Source organism: Athene noctua, unplaced genomic scaffold (genome assembly GCF_965140245.1).
Source record: "Athene noctua unplaced genomic scaffold, bAthNoc1.hap1.1 HAP1_HAP1_scaffold_36, whole genome shotgun sequence".
Taxonomy (NCBI): Eukaryota; Metazoa; Chordata; class Aves; order Strigiformes; family Strigidae; genus Athene; species Athene noctua.
In genome coordinates this window covers 1,343,492-1,356,102 of record NW_027437538.1, presented here as the reverse complement: position 1 = coordinate 1,356,102, position 12,611 = coordinate 1,343,492, and the positions used below count along the sequence as shown (strand labels likewise).

The 12,611-nt window shown below is 56.4% G+C and overlaps 1 protein-coding gene across 1 annotated transcript; it reads right to left on the bottom strand.

The window, feature by feature from the left end:
- Window positions 1-6,364: 6,364 nt before the first annotated feature.
- Window positions 6,365-7,300, bottom strand: LOC141974242 (olfactory receptor 14J1-like). Its single transcript, XM_074933576.1, has one exon. It carries the CDS (start codon window positions 7,298-7,300, stop codon window positions 6,365-6,367), a length of 936 nt encoding a protein of 311 aa, XP_074789677.1.
- Between the last annotated feature and the right edge of the window lie 5,311 nt (window positions 7,301-12,611).

Sequence of the window (12,611 nt, the reverse complement as noted above, 5' to 3'; positions counted from 1 at the left end):
ATTTTCTTCATTAATATTCTTTTAGTTTAGTTTTGCTTTGTTTTGATGTACAAGTCTATGAGGTATTTCGTGAACATATTTTTTGTTTTTAGTTATGATTTTGAAAAACACAAATATTTCAGGACCAGACTGGGATGTAGCTACAGCCCTTCCCTGTGACTTTAGGGCAGGAGATGCGGGGCTCTGAGGGAAGCCAGCGGGAGCTGGTGCAGAGGAGCTGTAACCTCCAGCTGCAGCGGGGCTGGAGAAGTCTGATGTCAGGAGAAGCTCCCGGTGCCTTGAGGCTGAGGTGTGTCCGGGGGGGCCTCAGCTGCAGAGGCAGCAACCACAGGCAGAGGGGAAAAGTCCTTGGCCCTGCTGGGGGCTCTCCGCCATGCCAGAGCCTCCAACCGCCTTTCCCACAGGCTGTGCTCAGTGTCCCACACCCGCAGCTCTTTCCCTGCAGGCTCTCAGCATCGTCCTTGCTTCCCCACCTCGCGCTCACCTCAGCGTGTCCCTGCCCTTCCTGATACGGGAGAGGAACGAATCAAGGAGACTGTTGCAGCTGGAAGGGACCTACAGTGCTCATCGACTCGCCCACCTGACCAGGTGAGGGCTGACCAAGTTAAAGCTGTTGTTAAGGGCATTGTCCAAATGCCCCTCAAACACTGACCGGCCTGGGACACCGACCCCCTCTCTAGGAAGCCTCTGCCAGGTTTTCTCCTCCATCTCGGTAAAAAAATCCTTCCCCATGTCCAGTCTAAACCTCCCCTGCCACAGCTTTGAGCCGTTCCTACACCTCCTGTCACTGATCCCGGGGAGAAGAGAGCAGCACCTCCCACTCCATGTCCCCTCCTCAGGAAGCTGCAGAGAGCAATGGGGTCACCCCTCAGCCTCCTCTTCTCAAGACCAGACAAACCCCGACACCTCAGCTCGGCCCCAGGTGACATTCCCTCCAGCCCTGTCACCAGCTCTGTCACCCTCCTCTGGGCGCATTCCAGGACCTTCCCATCCTTCTCCAGTTGGGGGCCCAGCACCGCACACAGGACTCAGGGCGAGGCCGCACCAGCGCTGAATATCTCTCCATCCTCCCTGGCTCTTCCTTGAAACACAAAGCTATGGGCTGGCCCAGAATCCCTCTCGGTGTCTGGGTGCTGCACAACACTGCCCTTGGGGCGACAATTCTGTAACTTCATGCCCGTTCTGAACCTCTCCAGCTTCCCTTGGGTCACTTATGTCTTTCTCATGCTGTTTCCCACCACACAGAAATGCTCCATCACCTCTGAACACCCTTCAAGCACTCTCAGGCTCATCCTTTACTGCCCGGAACCTCCCTGCCACTGGCCCCAAGATGCCCACGTCCCTCCGCCTCTGCACACAGGCCATGTGTTGAGACCCCGAACCCCATCTTTGCAGACCTCCCCTCAGCACTCTCCACCTCCTCCCAACCCCTACAAAACAGGAGCTGCACAGCGGGACACACCTGTGTGTGTGGAGCCACACCAGTGCTGAGTTGAAGGAGAAGCTAACTCGGGGTTTGTGGGTGCCACCTCCTTCCTGATGCTGCCTCCCAGGCAGCTGGCCTTGTTCCGGGGGAGCGTGCCCCCCCGGCTCGTGTGCCGTCCCTCCCAGTGCCCAGGCCCTTCCCTCAGGGTCCGTGCTCACCTGGGCAAGGCCTCGCGGGCCCTGATGCACGGGGTTATTCTTCCTCCCAGTGCGGGACTGGCCGCGTCTCCTTGGAAACACCCAGAGGGTTTTTATTGGTCAAACCCCTGAGTTTCTCAAGGTCCCCCGGGACTAGAAGCGCCACTTGGTCCGCTGTTAATGTCTGGGTGCCGATGGCTCACCCTGCCTGAGGTGTGTCTCACACAGTAACAACAGGAGGACTCTCAGCATGCTGCAGGAGATAAAAGGAGGTGCTAGTTCAGTTTCTGGCCCAGAGAACAATGACTGTGACAAGCACCCCTAAAGCACCAGAGGAGGGTTCAAAGGAAGCAAACCACGAGCAGTATAGGAAGGGCAACAAAGAGCTGATGTGCTGGGCCGGGTTAGTGGCCGATATGTATATGTATATAGAATTTCAGACAATACGTATCTCTCCAGGAGTTGGCCTGAGACCCTCCGTTTACCCCGGAGCTGGCCCACATTGTCCCGCCCTCTCCTGGCTCAGACACTAAAGGAAGCATAAGGAAGGGGGAAATAAGGTGGATAACCCGGGAGAAATAACCAACCACTGTCCAAGCCTGCAGGGATGAGGGGAGGAAAGCTAAAGCCCAAAGGGAACGGAATCTGACCATGGATGTCAAAGCCAACTGAAGGGCTTCCTGAAATAAATGCGTGACAAAGGGAAAACGATGGAAAAGGTGGGCCCGTGGCTCAGTGGGACTGGGGACCTTCTTACACACACGTGGGACAGGCTGAGGTACCGAATGGCTCCTTTGCCTCGGGCTTTACCAGCAGGATGGGCCTTCAGGAATCCCAGGGCCCCGAGAACAGGGGGAAAGTTGGAGCAAGGAAGATGCCCCTTGATGGAAGAGTATCAGGTCAGGGAACACGGACCTGATGGTGAAGCAGGCAGAGTGGCCATGGACTGGTGATGCAGAAGTCCTTGGGCCGTGACGGGACGCAGCAATGAGTGCTGAGGGAGCTGGCAGATGGCATTTCAAGGCCACCCTCAATGATCTCTGATTACGCATTGTGACTGGGAGAAGAGCCTGGAGAATGGAAGAAATCAAATGTCACTCCCGTCCTCAAGAAGGGCCACAAGTAGGCACCAGGGAACAAAAGGCCGGTCAGCCTCACCTTGATCGCTCAGAAGGTGACGGAGCAGCTAATCCTGGAAACCATTTCCAGGCATTTGGAGGAGAAGAGAATAATCAGGAGATGTCAGCACGACGACAGGTGATCCAGCGTGATGAACTTCTCCGACGCAGTGTCTGGCCTGGCAGCTGGAGGCAGAGCAGTGGATCTTGTCTGCCTGGACTGCGGGAAGGCTTTCAACACTCCCTGCCACAGGAACCTCACCGAGAAGCTGTCGATGTGTGGGCAGGATGAGCAGGCTGGGTGCTGGGTGGAAAAGGGGCGGAGGGCAGGACCCAGAGGGTGGTGAGCAGCAGGGCAAAGCCGAGCTGGAGCCAGCTAGTGTTGTTTAAATGTTGGTCATTTCCCACCATCGCCTCAGTTCATAATTAAATCTCTGTTTTAACTGACAGTAAATGGAGTCACTTTCCCCAAAGTCAGGTCTTGCCTGCAATGGGAACTGGGAACTGATCTCCCTGTCCTTGTCCGCACCCAGCAGCTTTCTCACCCCCATTCTTCCTATTTTCTCCCCCATCCCGCTGGGGTGGGAGAGGCCGTGAGCGAGCAGCTGGGTGGCAGTTGGGTGATCAGCCACGGGTAACCCACCACAGCAAGAAGATGCCTCGGCTGGTGGGTGAGGGGAGAGCAGGGAAGGGGTTTCACCTCCGCAGTAACAATTCTTGTCACGCTGCATCCCGTCACAGCCCGATAGGCGTGAGGGAGGGGGGCTGGAAACAGGGTGAACGGCCGGATCCAGAAGGCCGTGGCCAAGAGCACAAAGTGCCCGTGGGAGCAGGGCACCAGTGGTGACCCCCAGGGGCCAGTCCTGAGTCCAGTCCTGTTTAACTGGTGGGTTTGCCGACGGCAATGGGAAGGGATGGGATGCAGATGGGAAGCTCGAGGGAGCTCGTGACTTCAGGCTGTGACTCTGGGAGTGACTATGGACAGAGTCTGGGGCAGGGGGGGCTGTGGGGGTTCTTGGGGTCTCTGCTTGACAGTAAATGTGTTTTCCTTTTATCTAATCCCATCTCCACTGAGGAAAGTGGAAATCAGAGGAGGTAAATTAGATTAATATAAAGTAGCTGAGTGTATTTTATTTTTGATTGAACCATGCCTTCTGTTGATTTTTCTTTCTGGCAGTTAAACATCCTTCTGTGTCTGCGTGCAGCTGTGTGCAAGTACCAAGTACAGCAGGTGGGAGTTGGTGGGAAAGGTCTGAAAGATGCAGCTTCAGACTGTCATGGAGAAAGCTCAGCTTTGAACAGAGGTGCTGGATGTGCCAGGGGGCTGATGAGAGAAATGTGGGGTTGGAGGCAGGGACAAAGATTGCCCCCAGAGTGTCTGACATGGAGGGTCTTGGCTTCCCTCCATGTTCAGCCTCTATCAGCAGATGCTCAGGACCAATATCCAGTGGAGTTTGCTGATGTCACTTCACGGGTGAGCAGAAATACAAGGAGCAGTGGAAAGAGAAGAAATTGTTTCTCATTGCCATGTAGGACTGAAAGCTTTTCCCTTTGCCTGCACGGCTGAAACCTCTCACATTCCCCCGTCAGAAGGGAGGAATGAAGTTCTGCCAGAGACTTGGCTTGTCAGGGGGATTTGCGTGTTCATGAGCCCTCTGGTGCCAAGTTCCTGAACTGCAGGTGCAGCAGAGGGGTTGGAGTGGCCTCTAGAGAAGGGCAAGTCAGCAGCAAAGCTCCAAGGCTGTGAGGGTGTCAGTGATGCCCAGCGAGGGCCATCACTGGAGAGGCCGGGCAGGGAATGAGGAGACAAGGTTCCTGTCCCTGGGGCTGGGGAAGCAGGAAGGCAGAGGCTCTGCTCACAGGCTGCCAATCCAATGTTGAGGGGCCCTGAAAGGCCTTGATGGGTTTCATCCCCAGGAGGGTCCAGCCCTGAGCCCATCCCCTGGGAACGGGGATCCTTTCCCTCCTGGGATGCTCAGGGCTCTTCCTGGGGCAGGGAGAGGCAGGGGGTGATGCCGAGGCAGGACAGCGGTCGGATCCCCCTAGGCTCTGTGGAGGGTGGGCAGGAGGCAGCAAAGTGCTGTGCCTGTAGGAACTGGTGTCCTCTCAGGGTCCTCAGGGGAAGCGACAGCAGCCATAGTCGAGAGGACAAGAATTTCAGTTCTGTTGGGGGGTGCCAGCCTCAGCCAAGGGCCCATCCCCACCACAGGCTGTCCCACACTTTCCTCTGCCTCTGCCTGTTTCTCTGCAGATTTTCACCCCACCCCTGCTGCCCCACCTCACTCTGACCCCAGGCTGTCCCAGCACTTACTGATGACTCTCTGTCCTCACTGTCTTCAAACACAAATCTGTCATTGTCTGTGCTCTGACAAGGGCTGTGAGATCCCCAGAACCTGTGCAGCTCCTTCCATAGGCCTGATAATGCTCCTCAGGAGCCTAAAGATGTCCCAGCCCCCAGCCTCCCTTGGATCCTCTATTTATCCCCATGTCCCAGCACTGAACTGCACAGCCTCCTGCTTCTGCTGCCTCCAGGTCAAAACTCAACCTATTTCACTGCAGCAGCAAACACTCCGACCCTTCATGTCCTTCCTGCCTGTTACACACACGCTGTCACACCCCCACCTCTCTCTCCCTGCACTCTCACTTGTCCCACAAACCCTTCTGCTTCCCCTGCAGCCATGGGACCTCTGAGCTGGATTTTTCTGAATCCTCCAGGCTCATGGTTGTTTCCTGAGTTCTGTTCAGGTGTGGGAGTGAAGGAAGAAATGAGAGGTGTCTCAGCCTCCCCATCAGCCCCAGGGCTGAGGCCAGCCATGGCATGAGGAGATGGAGGCCAGTGTCTCCCTGTGTCCCTGCTCCTGGCTCCAAGGCATCCTTATTGTCCACTCCCAGCAAGCCCCTCTGTGCCAGCCCCTCCCAGAAAAAGGCTCCTCAGGCTTCTCCAGCTGCCTCTGCCGTAGAGAAACTTCCCTGAGCTGCTGCATTAGAAATAAATTTATCGTGATGGTTTATTTCCCCTGGCTGCACAGTGCTGATCCTCTGCTTTTCTTGAGGAATGTTCCAGCCCCTAGAAATCTTTTCAGCAGTGAGATATTTCCATGCTGACCTGACCTGTCACTCCTACACCCTGTCCCCATGCTCTCACAGGGCTGGTGGTGCTGCTCTGCAGAGCGAGTGGGCTGTGGGGCCTGAAAGCCATGGGGTGACAGTCCCAGGCACATCCCTGGGATCATTCTCCATCTCCGGGGGAACTCAGCAACCACGGGGGAAGGCTCAGCCCAGGATCATTCCCTAACACATCACGCCATGCCCTCCTCCCATGGACAACCGAAACCCCTTGTGGGGGCAATTTCTTCAGCCTGCCCTCAGCTTTGGAAGAAGAGCCCAACCTGCAGACATTGAGGAAATCCCCTTTTATTACAGAGGTGCCACATGGGAGCCCAGCTGTACCATCGTGCCAGACACACGGGAACAGAGCTCTGGGTCAGACAGGCTGGGTCATGCCTCTGGGGAAGTGGAGTGGGTGCAGACATGGACAAACATGGTTATCAGAGATAAAATGCCCAAAGTGCAGGAGGTTCCCTGAATGAATGTGAAATCGCTTCTGAAGAGACACGGGCAGGTTAATGGTGCTGAGAAACAGCTGATTGAATCAGCTTCTTCAGTGTCTGTTTAAACTCCTGGTTCCTCATGCTGTAGATGAGGGGGTTCACTGCTGGAGGCACCACCGAGTACAGAAATGACACCGCCAGGTCCAGGGATGGGGAGGAGAGGGAGGGCGGCTTCAGGTTGGCAAATGTGCCAGTGCTGATAAAGAGGGAGACCACGGCCAGGTGAGGGAGGCACGTGGAAAAGGCTTTGTGCCGTCCCTGCTCAGAGGGGATCCTCAGCACGGCCCTGAAGATCTGCACATAGGACACCACAATGAACACAAAACACCCAAAAGCCAAAGAGATACTAATTACAAGAAGCCCAACTTCCCTGAGGTAGGAGTGTGAGCAGGAGAGCTTGAGGATCTGGGGGATTTCACAGAAGAACTGGTCCAGGGTGTTGCCATGGCAGAGAGGTAGTGAAAATGTGTTGGCCGTGTGCAGGAGAGAATTGAGGAACCCAGTGCCCCAGGCAGCTGCTGCCATGTGGACACAAGCTCTGCTGCCCAGGAGGGTCCCGTAGTGCAGGGGTTTGCAGATGGCAACGTAGCGGTCGTAGGACATGATGGTGAGAAGATAAAGCTCTGATGACATCAAGAGGAGAAAGAAAAACACCTGTACAGCACATCCCAAGTAGGAGATGTGCCTGTTGTGCCAGAGGGAGTTGGCCATGGCTTTGGGGAGAGTGGTGGAGAGGGAGCCCAGGTCGAGGAGGGAGAGGTTGAGGAGGAAGAAGTACATGGGGGTGTGCAGGCGGTGGTCACAGGCGATGGCGGTGATGATGAGGCCGTTGCCCAGGAGGGCAGCCAGGGAGATGCCCAGGAAGAGCCAGAAGTGCAGGAGCTGCAGCTCCCGTCTGTCTGCGAATGCCAGGAGGAGGAACTCGGTGGTGGAGCTGCCGTTGCACATTTGCTCCCTCACGGCACGAGGGCCTGTTCACAGAGGAAAAAGCATCAATCAGTCGGGACAGATTTCTCATTTCTCTCCATCCAGTTCCTCACGGGGCTGCTGGAGAACACAGAGCTGCCCGGGGAGAGCTGTGCCCTTCTGGAGGACAGGCTGCAGCCCAGCAGGACCCCACTGGGAAAGAGTCCAGTGCCCTAAAGATGGGGTGTCCTGAGGGGGGAACTGGCTCCTTTGTATCCCCCGGAGCCTGCAGATGGCGAGGGCACTCGGACATTTCACTCCCAGGGAAACATCTGCATGGCAGTGCCCACAGGTCTTGCTCCCAGCTGAACCCCCGCCCATCCCCGAACGTCCGGTGATCCCAACGCGGGGAGCAGAGGCCCACGGGGAAATGTGGGGAAATGCCCCAGTGCTGCTGGGAGGAGGCAGCACAGGGACAGCGGGTGGGGCTCTGCTGGCTGGGAGAGGAGACCAGGGGGCTCCTCTGGAGTGGGTGTCTGCACTGCAGGGGATGGCAGGGGCTGCCTGAATTCCTGCCCCCAAGGTGTTTCCAGCAGCAGCTCCCTCTGACTCCCTGCCCATGTCTCTGGTGCCTGGAGCTGTCCCAGCCAGGAGCTGCTTCTCTGTCCCCACGTCTCCTCCCTGTCAGTGCTCACAGCCCCCATCCCACCCGCTGGGTGCTCAGCTCTGCCCTGCAGACCCCTCCTGGCAGCAGGGCCCTGCCCAGGGGCAGCTCTGCCTCTGCAGGGGCTCAGGAGACAATTAAAGATGTGCTAATGAAACAGCGGGCTTAGCACTTTCTCTAGAAAGGAGAAATAAAATGCCACCTCCCCCTGCCCCCCCAGCAAAACAAGAGTTCACTTACCATGTTACCTGCTGGGAAGATTTCTCCTGCAGTGAGCTCTCAGCACCCTGCCAGTGCCGTCTGCCTCTGCCCTCTCTGTGCCCGGCTCCTCTGCCCTCGGTGCCTGCAGGCAGTGCCCTCAGCCCTGCTGCGCTTTGCAGAGGAGCTGCTCCTGGGCAGAGCTGGCTCTCTGCAGCGCTGACCACTTGCCCTCAGCTCCCTCCAGCCCAGCAGCCCGGCCCAGCATCACAGCAGAATGCAAGCCCAAGGCATTTTAATGACTCCTTGAGGAGGGTTGGTCTGAGTCCATGGACCTCAGACAGTGATTGGATGATGAAGGTGCCAGTCAGGAAGTCAAAGCCAGAGGCCAACTGCAAAGTTTCTTGGAGTGTTAATGGCTCCCAGTGAGGACCGTTACTGACAAACCTCCTGCGGGGCTGGTTACAGCAGAAAACTCCCGGCAGAGATGACAGGGAAACAAAGGCCCTGTCAGTGTGGAACAGATTCTGAGCAAACCTGGGTGTGTTACATGGAGCAAAGGGCCACGCCCTGACCCCCAGCCCCTGGGAAGTCAGATGCTGTTCCTCAGGGCTCTTCCTGGGGCAGGGTGATGTGGGGATGGGCAATGCCAAGGGCAGGACTATGGTCCAACCCCTGCCAGGCTCTCGGCTGGGGAAGGGGAGGCCATGAGACCCAGTGCTGGAAGGGGAAGGGGCTTCCTCATGGCCACCAGTGGCAGAGACACCAGCCAGAGCCAAGGGCAGAGAGAGCTCAGCTCTGCTGGGGGATGCTCAGACTTTGCTCACCCCTCTGTCGTCTCCACCACAGGCTGTCCCACCGTGTCCCACACCTGCACCTCTTTCTCTGCCGGCTGGAGACGTCCACCCAGCTACCACACCCTGCTCTCCCCTGAGCATCTCCCTTCCTTTCCTGAGATCTCTGCGTCCTCCCTGCCTGCTCCTTGACACACAAAGCCTGGGGCTGCTCCAGTCTCCCTCGGGGTGACCTGTTCCACCACAGCACTGCCCTTCCAGGGACATTGCTCTGTGCCCAGCCTTGGCCTCCCCTGCTGTACTTTTTGGCATTAGTGTTTCTCATGCTCATTCTTTCTTCAAAGAAAATCTCCATCATCTCTGTAATCCCCCCTCAGTCACTCTCAGGCTACACCTATGGTGCCTGGAGCCTCCACAACACTGGGCCAAAGAACTCCAGGTCCCTCAGGCACCCCACAAAGTCCATGGGCTCTGGGTCCCACACCCCACCTTCGCAGAGCTTCACTCAACACTCCCCAGGTCCCCCCCACTTCTCCAGAATGGGGACCCACTCCCTGGGACTCACCCATGTGTGTGGGGCCACACCAGTGCTGAGTGGAGGCGGATGGTAACCCAGGGTGTCTGGGTGGCCCACGCTCCTCCCAATGCAGCCCCGTAGGCAGCTGCCCTTGTTCATCGTGTCCATCCTCTCCTGGCTCGTAGGGAATCCCTCACAGTGCCCAGGCCCTTCTCCTCAGAGCCGCTGCTCAGCCCGGCAGCTCCCAGCCTGCCCTCAGCTATGGGGCATTCACCCCCCATCCAACACTGAGGTACGTCTGGTTACTTCTCCGTGTAGAACTTCAAGTGGCTTCCGTTTTCTCAATCCCAGAGATTCTCAAGGTCCACAGAAACTGAAGCCCCATTTGGTCAGCTTTTCATGTTTGCGTGCAGCTGGCTTGACTGGGGTGTCTCTCCCAACAGAGAAACATGAGTTTTATGACACTGTCAATCCCTTCTCCTGCAGAAACCGTGAGTCCTCAGGGTCTGGTACTGATGAGGCTGTGGGGATGGACCCAGGAGGGAAATTGTCCTTCCTGGGCGAGAGCAGCAGGAATGTGTGGAGCTCTGCCTGGGCATGGAGGATGAGTCAGCTGAGAGCTGAAGGCTCCTGGGCAACACTGTGGTAGGTGGATGTCTGGTACAGACCCCCCGGTGAGGAAGAGTCAGTAGATGAAGCCTTCATTCTACTGCAAGAAGCCCTGGTCCTCATGTCAGTCCTGACCTATCCCAATATTTGCTGAAGGGACAACACAGCAAAGTGAAAGTGATCCAGGAGGTTTTTGGAATTACTTGACAACATCATCCCAACAAGGGTGACGGAGGAGCCAGTGAGGGGAGGTGTCCTGCAGGAAATCAGACTTAGAAACAAGGGAGAGCTGGTCGGGGATGGAACAGTCAAGGGAGACAAAGGAGAGTTGAGGCTCCTGAGAGAAGGGAAGATGGCAAAGATCAGGACGTCAGGAGAGCTGGCTCTGGTCTGTCTGTTGAAATATCTCGTGGGTTGTGACCCTGCAGAGAAGAGGGGAGAGCTGTTTGATGGTCAAGAGTCCCGTCTTCAGGCGGCACAAAAGTCCATCCCTACAGGCAGGAAGTGAAGCAACGTGGCAGGAGGCTGGTGTGGATGAGGGAGAAAGTCCTGACAAAAATGAAGCAGGAAGAGGCAGCAGAGAGAAGGTGGGAGCTGGCTGCCTGCCAGCCTCAGTGGTTCCGTGACTGTGCTGGAGAGAGACCTTTGTGGTGGTGGAGGGCAGGTCCTGGAGGGATGAGGGATCCCCGGGCAGCTCCTGGACAGGTGGAGAGTCTGAGATCAGCTCCTGCAGAGATCACTCCTGGACACGTGTCTGGAGAGGCCAAGGGTTCCCACTCCCACAGCCCCGCACACAAACAGCCCAAACCTCGTTTCTCCTGTCTCCACTGACAGGGCTTGTGCTTGGCCTACAGACCTCCCGAGGTCCCCTCCAGGATGGGTGACGGTGCCTTTCCTTCCACCACAGCTCTTCCCTTGATGATGACCGGGAGAGCACCCACACTCCCCGAGACCATGGAGGGAGCAGATGTAACTGTAGAGATATCCTCTGTAGCTTTTGTGTCCCACTGAAGTCATTGAGTCAGGGTTACTTGGCAGGTCCTACGTGGGGCCTTTCGAACCTCCTGAAACGCAACAAGGCCAAGTGCAAGGTCCTGCATCTGGGTCAAGGCAAATCCCAGTATCAGCACAGGCTGGAGGATGAAGGTGCTGGGAGCAGTCCTGCAGAAAAGGACTTGGGGGTGCTGGTGCAGGAAAAGTTGACCCTGAGATGACAATGTGCACTCCGAGCCCAGGAAGCCAACCGTGTCCTGGACTGCATCAAATGAAGTGTGGCGGCAGCTCGAGGGAGGGGATGGTGCCGCTCTGCTGTGCTGAGAGCCCCCGGAGTGCTGCGTCCAGCTCGGGTTCTCAGCACGGCAGGGACATGGAACTCTTGGAGTGGCTCCAAAGGAGGGCCACAAAAATATTCAGAGGGATTCTTCAGCCTGGAGAAGAGAAGGCTCCAAGGAGACCTTGCTGCTGCCTTTCAGCGCTGAGAGGGGGCTTCAAAGTGAGATGGGGGGAGACTTTTGTGAAAGGACACAGTGTAATGGTTCTCGCCTAAAAGAGGGCAGATTCAGGGAGATAAAAGGAAGAACACTTTTACAGTGGCACTGGAGAAACCCTGGAACAGGCTGCCCAGAGCGGTGGTAGAGGCCCCGTCCCTGGGAACATTCAAGGTCGCTTTGGGTGGGGCTTTGAGCCACGTGATCTAGTTGAAGGTGTCCCTGCTCATTGCAGGGGCTTGGATTAGATGGCATTTAAAGGTCTTTTCCAGCCCAAACTCTTCTGTCACTCTACTCTAGGACCCCTTCACAGCCACCTCCACGTTCCTTTTCTGCCTGGTTCCATCACCTCTGATTTCCTTCTCCCCCCGCCCCCAGGGGTGGTCACCTCTTCTGGTGGTTCCCTCCAGAGTCTCTTCAGCGAGGGCCTCGGTGGGGCACGGTAATACCCTCAGACACACGGGGGTTGCTGCTGACTTTTAGTGCTCCAGAGCCTTGTTGGTTCTTCTTTCAGGATCTGCAGTTCAGGAATTTGGCACTAGAGGGCTCAGGAACAGACAAAATGCCCTGACAAGCCAAGGCAGTGGGCAGCACTTCCCTTAACTCCTCTCTTCTTAGGGGCTTCATCTCAGAGGTTTCAGGAGCACAGTCAAGGTGGAAAAGTTTCAGTTCTCAGGAACAGTAAGAAATCATTTATTCTTTTTCCATTTCCCTTCTGTTCTGGTTACAGATCATGTGATATCAATAAACTCCCGTTATTTCCCCAGTCTCCAAAACCTTTCAGAGATGATGGGGAGTGGCCTCTCTGTGACATCATCCTGCTCTCTCAGCACCCTGGGATGCAGCCCCTCTGCGCTTGTGGACTGGAAGGGTTGAGGTTCATCAAGTAGCCTCTGATCTAGTTTTCACCGCCCCCTGACTGTTCTGCTCCAGAGTCCTGCCTCAAGGCACAAAGGCCGGGCAGACCTTGCTGGGGAAGGCTGAGGAGAAGAGGACAGAGTGTCTCAGACCTTTCTCCACAGACCCTTACTACATGGAGCAGAGCTCCCACATGCTCTCTGCTACTTTGTTAACTCTTCCTGAA

Coding starts and splice junctions, on each gene's coding strand:
- LOC141974242 (XM_074933576.1), bottom strand. CDS start 7,300: ATGTGCAACGGCAGCTCCACCACCGAGTTCCTCCTCCTGGCATTCGCA.